The sequence below is a fragment of the Miscanthus floridulus genome, unplaced genomic scaffold (genome assembly GCF_019320115.1).
Source record: "Miscanthus floridulus cultivar M001 unplaced genomic scaffold, ASM1932011v1 fs_699_1_2, whole genome shotgun sequence".
NCBI lineage: Eukaryota > Viridiplantae > Streptophyta > Magnoliopsida > Poales > Poaceae > Miscanthus > Miscanthus floridulus.
The window spans coordinates 80,730-97,573 of record NW_027097132.1 but is presented as its reverse complement, the minus strand read 5'-3'; the positions used below and the strand labels follow the sequence as shown (position 1 = coordinate 97,573).

The 16,844-nt window shown below is 44.4% G+C and overlaps 2 protein-coding genes across 2 annotated transcripts; both read left to right on the top strand.

Moving 5' to 3' along the window:
• Positions 1–5,217: 5,217 nt before the first annotated feature.
• LOC136532757 (uncharacterized) lies at positions 5,218–11,445 on the top strand. The gene is made up of 3 exons (XM_066525350.1): positions 5,218–5,902; positions 10,578–11,093; positions 11,414–11,445. Exons 1-3 carry the CDS (start codon positions 5,608–5,610, stop codon positions 11,443–11,445), a joined length of 843 nt encoding a protein of 280 aa, XP_066381447.1. The 5' UTR covers positions 5,218–5,607.
• On the top strand, positions 6,281–9,967 carry LOC136532758 (uncharacterized). Its single transcript, XM_066525351.1, has 6 exons — positions 6,281–6,409; positions 7,683–7,859; positions 7,981–8,193; positions 8,280–8,372; positions 9,167–9,268; positions 9,346–9,967. Exons 3-6 carry the CDS (start codon positions 8,035–8,037, stop codon positions 9,682–9,684), a joined length of 693 nt encoding a protein of 230 aa, XP_066381448.1. The 5' UTR covers positions 6,281–6,409; positions 7,683–7,859; positions 7,981–8,034; the 3' UTR covers positions 9,685–9,967.
• Positions 11,446–16,844: the final 5,399 nt, after the last annotated feature.

Below are 16,844 nucleotides of genomic sequence, written 5' to 3'. Positions count from 1 at the left end.
AATGTTCTCATACTTGACTAAAACCAGAGCCATATAGCACTCATGGTTGTACTGTAGGTCCCGAGTTGTCACTTACAAATAAGTCCTTATAGGAGAGAAACTAAAGCATTTGGAAAGTAGCCAAATACTCCAGCACCCTTTTGTCCATATTGCTAAAAAGCATATTTTAACGTTTATTGCATATACCATTAGTCAAGTTACATACCATGATCATTAATTGAGCACTAGCAGAAATACTACCCAATGCATAATCTCATAGGTGACAAGGTACAAAGGTAACAATAGCTAGGACATCTTTACTGGTAATCAAGGTAGACACATGCAGTATGAATTAAAGGTTATTAAGATGAATAGGACAACAAGGAAGATCTCATGCTATACTTATCTTTTACACTTGCTTAAACTTTCCTCTTACTTTGTTTTTGGTCATCATCTTCTGATCTTCAGCGTTCACAAACGGTTCTCATTCTACTCATAACAAGTACCAAGTACAGGCAAACATTCAAGCAACAAATAAAAGTAACTAAGAACAGTACACCACATAAGATAAAACAATGTACTAAAAAAATGCTAGTTGCTATGGTCACAAGATCCAAGAAACGTCGAAAATGAAGCTAGAGTTGAAACGGGATTAAAACGTAGAAACGGTGGAGATATACCGAACCAGTGGCAGTTTCATGAATAACTCGTCTTCTTCCTTGGCTCATCTCCTTCCTCTCGAACATGGCCATGGTTGCCTGTTGCTGCTGCTCGCGCGGGAGGAAGGGAGTGGCGCCTCGGCCAGGGGCTCGGCCGGCCGGACCGGCGGCGGCGTGGCGCGCCCGAATGGCCTTGGGCCTGCGGTGGTGGGAGAGAAGCCGGTGGCGACTAGCGGCGGTAGGAGCAGAGCTTTGCTCGGCGACGGCTTCCGCGAGCACAGAGTTGACGCTGTGGCGAGCACTTTAGGACGAGAAGTGGTTGAGGGAACTCGCCGTGCCACTGCGAACCCAACGGTGGAAGAATGAGGGCTTGAGGTGGTCTGAGTGGAGAGATCGGGAGCTCGGGCTGGGAGCGGCAATGGCGGCGGCGGCACTTGCTGAAGCCACTGGATCGAGGGAGAGAGCTCGGGAAGAGGTGTGGCGGCCGCGGCTTGAGGAGAGGAACCCTAGGACAACTTTTATCGGGGAGGAGGCGAGGGTAAGGGCCGGGTCGCAGAGCTCGGGCACATGCCGGCCATGACGCCCGGAGAGGACGGTGCTGACTGCGTGGGGAAGAGGAGGGCTCGGCCTGGTCGTGATGCGCGGAGATCGGGGCGCTGGCGGGGAAGAGGACGCGGGCGGAGGATCAATCCTCGTGAGGATCCTTGGTTCGTGCGCACGGGGCGGATCGAGGCGGCGACGACGTCGTCCGGCTCCTGCGGCGAGAGGTAGGGGAAGAACCTGACGGGTGGGGCCCGGCTGGCAGCGGCTCAGCGGCGGGGCGCGGAGCGGGCTGGCTCTGCTAGCTGCTGCTGCTACTGGGCTGCGATTGCTGGGCTTCGGCCCAAGAGCTGGGGCGAGCGTGGGCAGGAAGGAGGGCTGGGGCGGCTGGGCCGAAAGCTGAAAAAGGCCAGAAGGAAGGGAGAAAAAGAGAGAAAAATGATAGCTTTTCTTTTTATTAAAAAGGATTCAAACCACTTTTGCAAACCATTTTGAGTTCAAACTCTCAAACTCTTTTGACAATAATCTTGAAAACTTATTTCCCAAAACTTTGATATTTTCAAACATATTTTTGAAAAATCTTTTTAAACTTTATTTTGAAAGCTTTATTTTTCCAAAACAGAAGAGAACCTATCCGTGGCTTGATCAAATTTTGGAAACTCATTTTTCACATAACCAAGCCAAAGCAAAGGCACGAAAGAAACAAACAAACTTTTGTTAACTTTGTAAAAGTTTTATAAAGCCATATATTTGCTCATTTTGTATTGACAACAAATCAATAAATCTTGGATAATTTTAGAAAAATTATTAAATCCTTTATTTTATTTAGTGTTTTCTATTCACGACCCAAAATAGAAATTATGGGGTGTGACAAATTGATTGCAGTTTTCACGTGCATTTTTTTCCATGTCAGGAGAAAGAACGGAGCTGCAACGCCGCACAGTACAACGGAGAGACTAGGAGCAAGATATAGATTTATAGACTAATACTCACACCAGAAATTCCTAGTGGCCGAGACAGAATCAGTTTGCAGCCTCAGGTTATAGTATCGATCTTCTCACAATTGACAGTGATCTTCTCCCACATTATTGACGATCATTGCATGATTATTTTCCAACAAGGACCCATTATGGTATAATTCTACGCACCATGAAGAAGCGCTACAAAAATAGTAGATGGTATATATTGCTTTTTGTAGTTAATTGATAGTCATGCATTCTACTAGTAAATGGCATCTTGCAACGTCGTCTTCTGATGGCTTCTATGTAGTGCTCCTAATACATCATACTGCCAACCAGGCAGCATTTTACTAGTATGGTGACTTAGCAAGCTTTCTAATCACAGGTGCAGCTAGCATGCTTTGCAATTGTGTGGCGCACAACCAGCAGACCTGCTTTGCTAGCTCTTGCTAAATAGTCCTGACGAATCAGCACGGTGGTTGGTAATAGTCAAGTACCAGGCTAAACTGTGAGTAATAACCAGCAGGCGTGCTTTGCTCCGACAACCACAGAGCCCGTGGTGTCAGTTGTCTCCCGGACCAGTGTTGTATGATACGACTATGTATTTCGCGCGCCTAATCATTCTCACTCCTGGCCCTCACCACTGTTACATTCACTCACATAAAAAGCCATGGTGGTGGAATGATAGATGCTGGAAATTTCCTGGGAGAATCTACATAATCCTGACGCCTTGCATTCCTCATGTACAAAAGAAGTGTTATATGCAGACTAGACGGCTGGCAAGAATGGATGGCCTTGCAATCCGTGGTAGAGTGAGTAACCAATATATAAAGAATGTATGGCACCCTCGGTGTGCCGCATGGTAGCCAAGTTATTATTGGTATTATTGCTTACTTGGGTGTATATAATTTAATGTGATAACTTGTGAGTGTTTTTCTTTTGCTCTCAATCATAGCTTCTCGTCATGGAACTACTACATGTACATTGAAAACATTCTATTATATATACTGCATTTTATGTTAGGTGACATATATAGAGCTGGGGTACTTGGCAAATACCTGGTGCCTGAAAAAAAATGCAATCGATGTTTTCTATAAAAATAGGCATAACATCCTTCTATAAGAAACTAAAGAAAAGTATTCTTCTGCTGTGCCCGCGAGTTAATATAAGTGGTTCATCTAGTGTGGCAACTGCTCAGAAGCTTTACATAGGTTACTTGTCCTAGCTTTGCTGTTTTGCTTGGCTTAGTGTTATCACTTGTTTAACAATTAAGAGCAATCAAAGTCCGGTCCTGAACGACTCTTCGTTAAGAATTTAAGATACAGAAAAAGAGGAGATTTGTCCCCCCTGGACATTGTTGGAACCGGTGGTGACCACCGAGTTCACGATCTTGGAGCTGGCTTACAGCCGGCCCAGCTCGTTACCACGAGCCTGCGCTCCCACAAGTCCCAAGTCCACCGGAGCTGACAACATATAAGGCCTTGGGCTTACTCAACCCAAAAGACTAGTCTGATAGGTGAGGGTTCTCCCGCCCTATATGTTGTGCTCCCCCACCATTGCTACACGATGTGGGACTAAACCCTAAACCCCAACAATCTCCCCCTTAGTCACACATCGGGGTGCCCCCGCCATATGTGACGCTCGAGATTTTTTATCGGGTTTAGCTTTTTTTTTACCATGGGCTCTCGATACCAATTGTTGGAACCGGTGGTGACCACCGAGTTCACGATCTTGGAGCTGGCTTACAGCCGGCCCGGCTCGTTACCACGAGCCTGCGCTCCCACAGGTCCCAGGTCCACCGGAGCTGACAACATATAAGGCCTTGGGCTTACTCAACCCAAAAGACTAGTCTGATAGGTGAGGGTTCTCCCGCCCTATATGTTGTGCTCCCCCACCATTGCTACACGATGTGGGACTAAACCCGAGGTCAGAAAAAGCTAAACCCGATGAAAAAAATCTTGAGCGTCACATCATGGCGGGGGCACCCCGATGTGTGACTAAGGGGGAGATTGTTGGGGTTTAGTCCCACATCGTGTAGCGATGGTGGGAGAGCACAACATATAAGGCGGGAGAACCCTCACCTATCAGGCTAGTCTTTTGGGTTGGAAAGGCCCAAAGGTCTTATATGTTGTCAGCTCCGGTGGACCTGGGACCTGTGGGAGCGCAGGCTCGTGGTAACGAGCCAGGCCGGCTGTAAGCCAGCTCCAAGATTGTGAACTCGGTGGTCACCACCGGTTCCAACAGACATGTCCTCATCAATAGCATGGACAGATGGACACTGGAAAGATTAAAAGTGAAAGTTCTAGGTGCAAAATAAAATCGGTAAAAGAGAAGATGGGTGGTAGCATGATGATGTCTTCTTCAGTTTGGGCAACCCAGATGTGGATTGTTGGTGTAAATAGTAGATTGTAGGAGGACTCTTTTGTAAGAATGGGATGAAATGAATAGAGAGAGTGTGTGTGCTGGACACACACAGTGAGATTTTCCCCAAATCCAATATGGTATCTAGAGCCATGGTTAGGGTTTCGAGGGCCGACTGCGGCGGCAGCGCGCTGCGGCTGGCGCGAGCTCCGGCGCCCGTGGAGGCGGCGAGCGCACGGCGCGAGCGGAGCGGCGCGTGGAGGCAGCGCGGCCCTGCGCGCGAGTGGAGCGGCCAGCGCGAACGGCTTGGACGCGCGGAGGGCTGCACGGGCGAGCCAGGTGCGCTCGCAGGCCAGGAGCGGGCGGCGCGCGTGGGCCCTGCGGCAGGCGGCTGAGCAGAGGAGGAGCACGCCGCTCTGCTATATCTATGAAGAGGAGGAGGAGCACCTGCTGTGGTTGAAGAATAAGGAGAGAAGGTGGAAGTGCTGTTGCGTGGTCGTACTAATTGTTGTTGCGTGGTGCTCACTGATTGAGGTTGGAGAGGAGAGAAGGTGAGGACTGCTGTTGAAGTGCTGCTGTGTGGTGCTGCTGTTGAGGAGCTGGGATTTGGTGAAGGTGAAAGTGAAAGTCTTGCTCCTTGTGAGTGGGTTGTGGCGATTTGGTTGCTTGTGTTGTTTCGGTGCTTGGGGAGAGGCCTGATCCAAAGAGGAGATGGATCTGGAGGAGCAAGCAAAGAGGAAAGCGGCAGATCAGGAGGCAACGAAGGGATCAGGTGAGCATAACAGTGGTAGTAATGGCGGAGGTGATCCACTAATTACCAAGAGTGAGATGAAAAGTAATATGAGGTCTATGATTTGGAGCTCCTGGAGATGGGCATGATTGGTTCCAGGCCACCTGAGCTGAAGCTGGAACTAATGCCAAACGATGTGAAGCTAGAGGGAAGTAAAAATTACTTGAGTTGGGCTAGAAGAGTACAGGTGCTTCTAGGAGGAAAAGGGGTAGAGCACTATCTGGCGAAGGATTGTGTTGAGCCGGCTAACAAGCTTAGCCCTGAGTGGAGAGTTTGGCGTACGACAAACTCTACCATAGTGGCGTGATTATTGGCATCCATGTCACCATCTGTTAGTAAAATGGTGGAAGCTATGCACACTGCAGCACAAATATGGAAAGCCCTGAGTAACATGTATTCCAGGCGAAGAAATGTGATGGTGATGATGGAAATTCAAAATAAGGCCGATGCAGTGAAACAAGCAGGGCGACCAGTGGAGCAATATGCTAGTGAGTTGCAGTACTTGTGGGGAGAGCTGGACCACTATGCTCCACTTCATATGAGAGATCCACAGGATGCCCAATATGTTCAGAAGTGGGTAGAGAACAGGAGGGTGACTCACTTTCTGAGGAACTTGGATCACTACAAGAAATCCTTTAATCCGTGACGGATTCACTGTGACGGATTCAGGAAACGTCACTAACAGGATTTGCAACCTAGGATATCCAGCCCATATCCAAAACCCGCTTGCATATACAGAGGCCTAACCTAACAACAGCTGCCCCTCCTCTCCGCCGGCCGCCGCTCCCAACCCTCTCCCATCTACGCTGCCTCCCTTCTCTTCCCCGGGCACAGCCATCCCCTGGCACAACGACCATCCCAGCATGGAGGAGGCCGAGGGCGGCGCTCCACCCCGGCCCTCGGAGCGGCGGAGGCTTGCCGTTGTGCGCCTGCGTGCCCGCACACCCATGCCCGAGGTCGCTACACCGAAACCCTAGGCGAGAGCGTATGGAAGTGCAGCAGCAACACGCGCAGGTGGATCTGAGTGGGATGACCATGGGGATTCTGGTGACAGTGGTGGCTCTGATCTACTTTGGCCTTGGCTGGCCCCTGCGTCTCTCCTCTTGGCCATCAGCTCCCAGGTGAGCAGCACTTCGTTCTCTTGCAATCGATTTTTGGGTCAGATTTGAGCGGTGGTGCTTGGGGCCGGGTTGGATTTGTTGCAGGTGCACCATAGGAGGGGGAATCGAAAAGGCATGTTGGTGCTGGCTGTTAGGTGCGCTCATGGCAATGGCGTTGATATATTGCTGTTGTGCACAGGCACTTTCCTCCGTCTAATCTGTCTGGCACCTAAAAGATTGGGTAACAATTGTGTAGGGCTACTTAGGAGTTCCAAGTAGTAATTTGTTGATTTCTTTATGATTTGAAGAATAATGTCATCTATAGTCTATATGACCTTAAGTAGGGTCTGTTATTTAGTATTTATCCAACTTGCTCTTTTGTTTCCAGGAAAAGTTGAGGTTACATGAGACAGATTTCAGCATAGAAGTTTTATTTTATATGAAAATGGTACTAGGTTTGAAGTAATCTGGTTAGAGCCCGTGTGTTTTACATTAGAAAAGGTGGTTAGCATTTTTTCATGGCTCTTAACTGTAGGGACTTAGTGTATTGGAGTGATGAACTTAGGCTACTATTGTTTGAGTTAAGGCAGCAAGTAATTTATCTATGAAAAGCAATTGTTTGCTTCATGTCTGCAGCTTGTGTTTGCCTTTGCACTTTTATTTTTAACACATATGCTAAGGGAATATTTGATAAACAATCCTGCCAGATAAATATAAATGACTAACATAATATTATCAGTCTATGATTGGCATGCATATAAAAAGCATTGCTTGAGGATGCTTTCTTCTTTGTTACATAATTTATTGTGCCAATTTAGCTTAAGTAGAAGAGAAATTGGAATTGATTTGGTCAGTTTGTCAATTTTCTCTAGCACTCAAGCTGCTGTCTTTGCTCTGTGCTTCTGACCGGTGTATGTTCTGGTGTTGGGCGCCTGGGCGTGCTCTCTCAAAGCTGCTGTTCGGTGCAAACCAGCACCTGCAGCTTTAGCTCCTCTTGATTTCTTGGTTGTGCTGGGTCTCTGTCGACAGCTCTGTAGTTTCTTCTCTAGTGCGAGCCTGGCTTTTGCTCTGAATTTGTTCTAGTGCAGCAAGTTAGCCTATCGTTAGTGAGCAACAATTTGTTCTGGCAGCTGGCAGCCTTGATTTTCATATCAACAACATAAGCTATTCTTTAACAACAATAGCTGTAGCTATCTACTTTCTCGACCTTGATCAGCTCTACAACTATAGAGTTTGGATCTGTTTATGTTACTTTCAGCAACTCGATTATCTTATTTGGAATGCAATAGTGAAGGTACAAAAGAGAAAGAACCTGCATCTGCGTATACTCCCGCATTGGAAGCTATACAAGAAAAAACCTGCATCAAGTTCAAAGGAGAAAGAACCAAAAGAGAAAGAACCAAACGAGAAAGAACCAAAAGAGAAAGAACCTGCATCTGCGTATGTTGATTTATTCTTAGGAAAACTAAAGGTACATACATTCTTTGGCCCCTTCCACATTTAGTCTCAATATAAGAACCATTGTTTGTTGTTTTATGCCATAAGTTACTGAATTGATATTCTTTTCTGCACATGTTCTTCCATTCAATTAGGCCAAGTTTGACATAAACACAGAGGATAACACAGTTAAAAAGGGTTGTATTGAGATGATGCAATCTGTGGTCCGCCAACAAAGATACAGGCTGAAGGCAGAATATTTTGATCCTTTTCCACTACATTTGGTTACAAAAACTTCTCCTGTCAAATGCATGACTGATGAACAGTGGCTTAAACTTTTAGAATCATGGAAGAGTCCCAAAAAGATGGTATGTTTTCTCTGAAAAACCAAAATGATGCCTTGTACATGCTAATCTATCACCAACCTTACATGCATTTTTTATCTTTGATGTAGGAGACGTGTCAAAAGAACAAAGACAACCGAGGGAAAGTTAAGTACCATCACACAACCGGATCCCGTGCCTACATGGTTCATGTTGAGAATTTGGTAAGTGAGCCATGTTAAACACCTTATAAATAAATGTATGCAACTGTTACTTAAGCATGCTGGGGGATAAAGCTCTCTATATGAAGCTCATCAATAATTTTCATATTGCTGAAATGTTTTCTCACTTTACATAAGGGAATTTGAGATGTATTGATTTATGTAAGAACACAACTACTTGTCATGCTGCTGCTCTAATGTAAGGATAAGTTTACAGAATATTGTGTTTTTAACATGCTGTGCTCTTGTGATGACAATATTAAGCATATTTTATCTTCCCAAGCCTTTAGAGCCTCACCAGATAATTGTAGCCTTGCTGTTTTCACATGTATCAGTTTCGAACATATTTGTAGATGTCCTCTTCATGAGGCTTTGTATGATGTAAACCAGGAGTGGTTCTCCCTTGTTGCAGCAGCTTGCTGCTAATCAATAAAGGTTCCTTTGTCATAAAAAAAATATTAAGCTTCTGCTGCTATTAACCACCATATTAAGCTATTTGTAACATGCTGCTGCATATGCTATTGTAACAAGCTACTGCTGCTATTTTTTAGATTTGTCTTTGTATAATTTGGTACAAGCTACTGGTGCTATTGTAATAAGCTACTGCTGTTATTGTAACCGCAACTGTCTTTTTAGTTGGACATGTTCTTCCAGATTTTTAGTTGAACAGTAACTATTCAGGTTAATCCTATTTATAGTTGAACATGTTCTTCTAGATTTTTAGTTGAATAGTAGCTGTCCAAAATTTTGTAACATCTTAATTCATGCCGGACCTAATGCATATATGTTGTTCTCAGGATGACAAATATAATGATGAAGAACCTAATGCATTTGATTTGTTCAAGGAGTGCCACTACAGCAAAAAAAAATGCTACACCCCTATTGTACAAGAGGCTATTGTAAGATAATTTTCAGACTTTGATCTTTGTATTTTTAATTCTCTCAACATCAACCATCTTTGCTACTTGTTTGCTAGACTCAGATGGAAAACAAGCTATCTACAACAACAGAAGGTGAAGAACTTAAGTCTGCGGCTCAAGTTGTTGCTGATGTGCTTGCTGAGAACACCAAGAAGAATCAGTTCTTGCAGAATGTGGGGTACCAGAATGCCCGGCGTATTTCCAATGAGCAGAGCGCTGAACTGGAAGCGGAAAAAAAGACCAATGCTGAGCTTCGTGTACAAGTGGTTGATTTGTCAAATAAAGTGCAAGAATCTGAGCAGGCAAGGATTATTGACCGAGAGGAGATGAAGAGGAGTCAATCTGAGATAGAAGCAAAACTTAACCTTTTACTTAGTCAAATTCGACCAAGTTAAGACGTGCATGGTGCATATCTTTTGCCACTAACTTGATGCATTTTGCTGCTGCTAACTTGTGTCAAGTCAATTTCGACTAAGTTAAGCGATACATGGTGGTATATATTTTGTTGCTGCTGCTCGCATTTTGCTGTTGCTGCTACATGCATCAAGCTGCTGGGCTTCTATGCATTCTGTGTTGTTGGCTTATGCCATGGTAAACTATATGGCTGTATGCACTTCCGTATGTTAACTATTGTTGGATGAATACTTGTAATCTGATGTTGGTTGCAAATTTATGTGATATATTGTTGGATGGAAATATGAGTTATTTTATTTAATGCGTGGGCTGTGTATTATTTTATTTAATGTGTGGGCTGTGTATATTGTTGCAACAATAATTATTTGAGCTGTGTGTGGGCTGTGTATATGGGCTGAATGTTCAAAAATGGGCTGTGTATATGGGCTATATGTGCTGTAGTAGTGGACTGAAAAGTGGGCTAAAAATTAGTGATGAATTTGGGTTGCAATATGCTGAAATGGGCCTGTGAAAATGGCTGAAAAATTGATGCGAAAATGGCTGAAATTGGGCCAAACTTGGCCCATCTTTGATTCTGGCCTGTTAACAAATGAGCTGGTGTATCTTTGATGTGGCAATTGATTCGTGACGGTTATTTTTCGTCACAGGAAATGGGTTCGGGCTGGACTAACTAGGCCTCAGGCTCTATCGTGACGGTTTAAAACCGTCACCGTTTATGTTAATCCGTGATGGTTTTTGACAAACCGTCACGAATGTCAATCCATGATGCTCAATCCGTGATGATTTCTGAAACCATCACAGATGCTGTTTACTGACGGTTTTTCAGTGATCCGTGACGAAAATTTTCCATCATGGATTAACAGGATTCTTGTAGTGGATCCTGAGTTTGAGAGCAGGAGGGATGCTTTTTGTCACCAGGATAGTCTACCTACCATGGAGGAGGCTATGTCAGCCATGGTCATTGAGGAGGGCAGACTTCGAATGATGAGTAGTAACAATCCTATAAAGCCGACCTATGCCACAGTGGCGGAGAGGGAGTGCTTCAACTGTGGAGAGAAGGGACACTTGAGCTACAATTGTCCTCTACCTAAAAACTATGGTGGTAGGAGTGGAGGTCGTGGTGGTGCTCGTGGTGATCAAGGAAGTGGCCGTGGTGGCCATGGAGGAGGTCGTGCAGGGGGTTGTGGCAGAGGCCGTGGTGGTTCTCAAGCCAATGTTGCTACCATAGAGGAGGTTCCATCTCTCACCTTGACTAGGGAGCAGGTCAAGCAGTGGGAACAATGGCAGAAGATCAAATCATCTGAGATCTCCAAAACTACTCCAGCTGGTCCTATGATTGCTACCACTAGTCACTTTGGTAACTTTGCGAACTATGCCCACTTGGGCAAAGGTACTCAGGCAGAGGCACTTGCATCTACATATAGGCATAACATAGAATGGGTCATTGATTCAGGAGCTTCCAAGCATGTCACATGCATATCTAGTTCCTTTAAAACATACACTCCACATTCCCACTCTGAGACTATTCAAACTGCTGATGGCACCTCCCAACACATTCATGGTGTAGGATCTATAGAGTGTACTCCATCACTTTGTTTATCATCTATTTTGCATGTTCCTTCCTTCCCAGTCAATCTCCTCTCTATTAGTTCACTTGTTGATCAGTTCAAATGCATTGTTACATTTGATGAAAATCTTTGTAACTTTCAGGAGAAGAGGATGGGGAGAGTGATTGGGACTAGAGTCAGGCGTAATGGGCTGTGGTTTATCAACCAGGCAGAGTCAGCATTGGCAGCAGCTATTGGAGCACAGGAGAGGGAGGTCTTCTTGCTTCATTATCGGTTAGGACATGAGCCTTTTGAAAGCTTGAATAAATTGTATCTTGATGCTTTTAATGATGTGGTTAGAACCAAACTTGTGTGTGATACCTGTGAACTGGGGAAGCATACAAGATCAACTTATCCTAGTATTGGTCTTCGTAGTTATGAACCTTTTATGTTAATTCACTCTGATGTTTGGGGTCCCTGCTCAGTTACATCTTTAAGTGGATTTAAGTGGTTTGTCACCTTTATTGACTGCTATACCCGTATGACATGGATTTACATGCTTAGGGGTAAGCATGAAGTTCTTCGATGCTTTCAAAATTTTCATAAGTTGGTTGCAAATCAATTTAATGCCAAGATTCAAATTATTCGCGGCATACCTTTCGAATCATGGAATTATACATCAAACTACCTGTCCTAATACCCCACCACAGAATGGTGTAGCTGAGAGGAAGAAATGACACTTGTTGGAGGTAGCAAGGTCACTGATATTTCAAATGAATGTGCCTAAATATCTTTGGAGTGAGGCTATGCTGACAGTAGCATATTTAATCAATCGCATGCCATCTAGGATTCTTGGTATGAAATCACCTGCTGAGCTTTTATTGGGACAACGAGAGTTTAAAGTACCCCCAAGGTAGTTGGTTGTGTTTGCTTTGTTAGGGACCATCGACCTTCAGTAGGAAAATTGGATCCTCAGGCGGTGAAATGTGTCTTTGTTGGATATTCTTCTACACAAAAGGGATACAAGTGTTGGGACCCTATTGGAAAGACATTGTTTGTGAGTATGGATGTGACGTTTTGTGAGTTTGAACCATACTATACAAAACCATGGGATCTTGATCCATTTTTGGAGGAATTCTCTTTAGTCACTGAGAGTGACAGTAGAGAGGGGGAGAATGGTTGTTTGCAAAATGAAGGGGGACTCAAAAAGAAGTGATTGTTGGGACTATCCCTTGCCCAATGGATGTGCCTATGTCTCAGGAGGTGCTAGATCAGGATACTATTGGGGATATGAGGACTGATGTCGATGGGAATGCAGAGGTGATTGTTGTTGGGAATGAGGTGATGATTGTTGAAAGGAGTGAAGATGAGATTGTTGGGACAAACCTGTGTTCTACAAATGAAATGGGGACAAAGAATGGGGAGACAGTTGCCAAAGAACCAATAGTGTATCAAAGGAGGCAGTTTAGAAGTCAGGGGAACAAGTTAGTTCACCACAGCCATAGCAGCCTAACTCGCTAGTCCCAAATCTCTCCTCGGATCTCTCTCCATCGAGCTCCTCGACCCACTTTGGGTCAAGTGGTAATGCTTTTCCTACCTATGAACATGTAGAGCTACCTCTTGCACAACGTAGAGATACTAGACCCAATTTTGGAAAACCTCATGTTGATTATGGCTTTGAGCATCTTAGTACAGATCATGATATTGCCAATTTCCTTTCATATTCTTGTCTTTCACCTGCATATAGAGCATTTGTTGCATCTTTACAAATGGTGCCTATTCCAAGGGACTAGAAGTGTGCAAAACAGGATCCTAAGTGGAATACAACAATGAAAGAAGAGATGTATGCTCTTCAGAAAACAAGACGTGGGAATTGGTCCAACTTCCAAAAGGGAAGAAGGCAGTGGGTTGTAAGTGGGTCTTCACTGTGAAGCAGAATCCAAAAGGAGAGGTGGATAGATACAAAGCAAGATTGGTTCCAAAAGGGTATAGTCAAACATATGTGATTGATTATGATGAGACCTTGACTCCTATGGTGAAAATGGGTATTGTTAGAACCTCAATCTCTTGTGTAGTTAATTTTGGTTGGCCTCTTCATCAGATGGATGTAAAGAATGCATTTCTTCATGGTGACCTATAGGAGGAAGTCTACATGGAAATCCCACCTAGATTTGCAAATAGCTAGACTGTGGGAAAGGTGTGCAGACTTAAGAAGTCACTATATGGGCTAAAGCAATCACCTCGGGCGTGGTTTGATAGATTTAGGAGAGCAGTTTGTAATATGGGATACACTCAATGCAATGGTGATCATATAGTCTTCTATAAACATAGAGGGACATTTGTCACCATTATGGCAGTATATGCGGATGATATAGTGATTACTAGAGATGATGTGGAGGAAATCAAATGTTTGAAAGAGAATCTAGGAAGAGCCTTTGAGGTAAAAGATCTAGGACCACTTCGGTATTTCCTTAGAATTAAGATTGCTAGGTCGCCTAAGGGGATTGTTCTCTCTCAAAAGGAAATATGTCCTTGATCAGTTGACAGAAACTAGAATGTTTGGATGTCGGCCATGTAGTACTCCTATTGACAAAAATCATCAAACCATTGCTCAATCTGGAGATCCAGTTAATAGAGAAAAATATCAAAGATTGGTCAGGAGATTGATATATCTGTGTCATATAGGACCTGATGTCTCCTATGCAATAATTGTGGTAAGCAGGTACATGCATGACCCTAGAACATGGCATATGGAGGTGGTCTATAGAATTTTAAGGTACCTGAAGGGAACCCCTAGGAGAGGGTTATGGTCCAGGAAGAATGGGCACCTGAATTTGGAGGCATATTGTGATGCGGATTGGGCAAGTAGCAGGGATGATAGGAGGTCTACCTCTGGTTATTGTGTGTTTGTGGGAGGCAATCTTGTCTCATGGAGAAGAAAGAAGCAAGCGGTTGTGCACTACAAGAAAAAGTGGTATTAACGACAGGATATGTAGTCGTTAAAAGTCTAAATGTGGTCGTTAAAAGTTATTAATGACCACAAAAGTGTGGTCATCCATGGTCGTTAAAAGCTCCATCGTTAATACAATTAACGACCACATAATATTTCCCATTGTTAACTTTTCAACAACCGAACAATATGTGGTCGTTGATACTAGACTTGTAACGACCACATTTCTAATAACAACGACCACATTTTTCATCGTTAATATTGTTACACCATCTATCATGAGGCACTAACGACCATGTCTTTAGTAATAACGACCACATGTTTTGTGATCAATAATATTTTAGACCACATTTATATTGATTATTTTATCACATTGGCTACTTATTTATAACACCGGCCACCACTTGACACCATATACAATGACATATTTTTCACTGCAGAGAAAATACAATTAATAAACTTGCAACAGCAAGCAATTATTATATATCCAATTTGTCAATACATAATGATATACCTTTGCAAAAACTAAAAGAAAAACCGCTAACCATGAATCTAATAGTGCCTAACTTAAGGACCGTTCCTATATTCACTACCGGAAATAGTGACTTTGTCGTCTGCCACAGGCACTCGGCAAAGCCCACAAAACACTCGGCAAACAGCACATGACATCTATAGTGCCGACAAACATCTCTTTGCTGAGTGTTTTCTATCGGGCACTCGGCAAATACTTTGCCAAGAGCTGAAACCGACGCTCGGCAAAAAAAAATAACGCGACGGCGTGGAGACGGTCACAGCATGTTTGTTGAGTGTCCCGGACCTGACACTCGGCAAACCTGCCATCTTTGCCGAGTGTCAAATCCCGGGCACTCGGCAAACCTAAATTCTTTGCCGAGTGTCACATACTGGACACTCGGCAAAGACTGGCCCAGAACGTACAAATGTTGGCTTCTTTGCCGAGTGTCCAGTATCTGACACTCGGCAAGCATGTCTTCTTTGCCGAGTGTCAAATTTTAGGCACTCGGCAAACCTGTCATCTTTGCCGAGTGTCAAATATTGGACACTCGGCAAAGATGCCATTTTAGTCCCAGAATGCACAGATTTTGGCCACGTTTCCTCTTTGCCAAGTGTTTTTACCTTGGCACTCGGCAAAAGGCCTCTTTGCCGAGTGTAACACTCGGCAAAGTGACCATAAATTTCTAGTTTTTATGGTTCGGTCACGTATAACATACCCCACTCAAATAAACATTACAGGCATCACACATAGTTCACAATAAGCATCATATGCAGTTCATATAGACATATCGACAACACATAAATGCAAATAAACTTCAGAATCACTAGTAGGTTCATTCACAACCACAAATAGTCACAAGTAGTCACAGGTTATCCACAAATGCAAATGCAAATAAAATCACAAGTAGTCACTTAGGCCACGAGTTCCACTAGACCACGCTGGGTCATGAGGTTCATTCGATGCCGCCGATTGATTCTGCACAAAGGAGAAGAGATTGCATGTGTGAGACAAGATTGAACAACATGTATGGTCTCTCTGCTGCCTAACTAGTATAACCCTTGCAACTATCAGCAATATCTTCTCAATTGCATTGTGCTCTAGTATGATTGCTTAAGTACTAGTTGGTAACAAACATATAGCATTAGTCATTAAGTTTCTAGTGTCTGGCATCTTTGTAAGATTTATTCTGCATAAACTAGAAACGGTGATTATAAGGTTGTAAAGTGACTCATAGTGCCTAAAACAGTATTTGGAGCAGGTTGAGGAGGAGGGACTGGCATCGGTGGCGGAGGTTGACCGATTGCAGCGTAAACACCCCTCATATATTCGAACATCTACAGCCGCTCTGCCTCCATCCTCTGCCGCTCTGCCTCCACCCTCTGCCACTCTGCCTCCATCTTCGCATCTAGCTCCTCCCGGCGCCTCGTTTCTTGTTCCAACTGAGCCTATAATATTTCATCCCAATATCACAATGCAATGCAAAAGTATGTAAAAATCAATGAACGATGAATAAAATAGAAATAACTTGGAGTGTGTTCATCTAGAACCGTGTAGAGTCTAGCCGTGGGCGTATCGTCGGGCTGGAACGAGTGCTCCGTGCTCGAATCTAGGAGAGAGTGGGAGTACTGGGCCTGTCGATTGTGTCATCGCCAATCTAGAACTAGCCATGCTTCTTGCCTCCTCCCACCCTCATGACCACTTCTCCATCAAGGTCATGGGCGGTTGGATCATACTCTGGGCCATGGACCACCCTTGCCATCGATGTGTATCCATCGAGGCGGCTATGGACGGACTCATTGCTGTACGCTGAGGGTGGGTCCTCCGAGTTGTAGGCGATGTCGGCCATCGCTTTGCCCTTGCGGGCCAAAGCATATACCATGAACTAGGAGCAAGGCTCACCACCATGTGCATCCGATTGTAAAAAAAGCAATATGATTAGAAATTATGCAGAGTTGAGCGTTAGAATAAAGAAATGAATTCATGTACCCATCTAGCCGTGTATTCTGAGAGGTTGAGGTTGCCTTGATGGTGTGGCGCACCTGGCATCAACAAACATCGCTCCCAGCAAGCGTTGTGATTCTCCTCCCATGCGGGGTCGCACCACCTTTCCACCAACCGAGCCCAGCACTG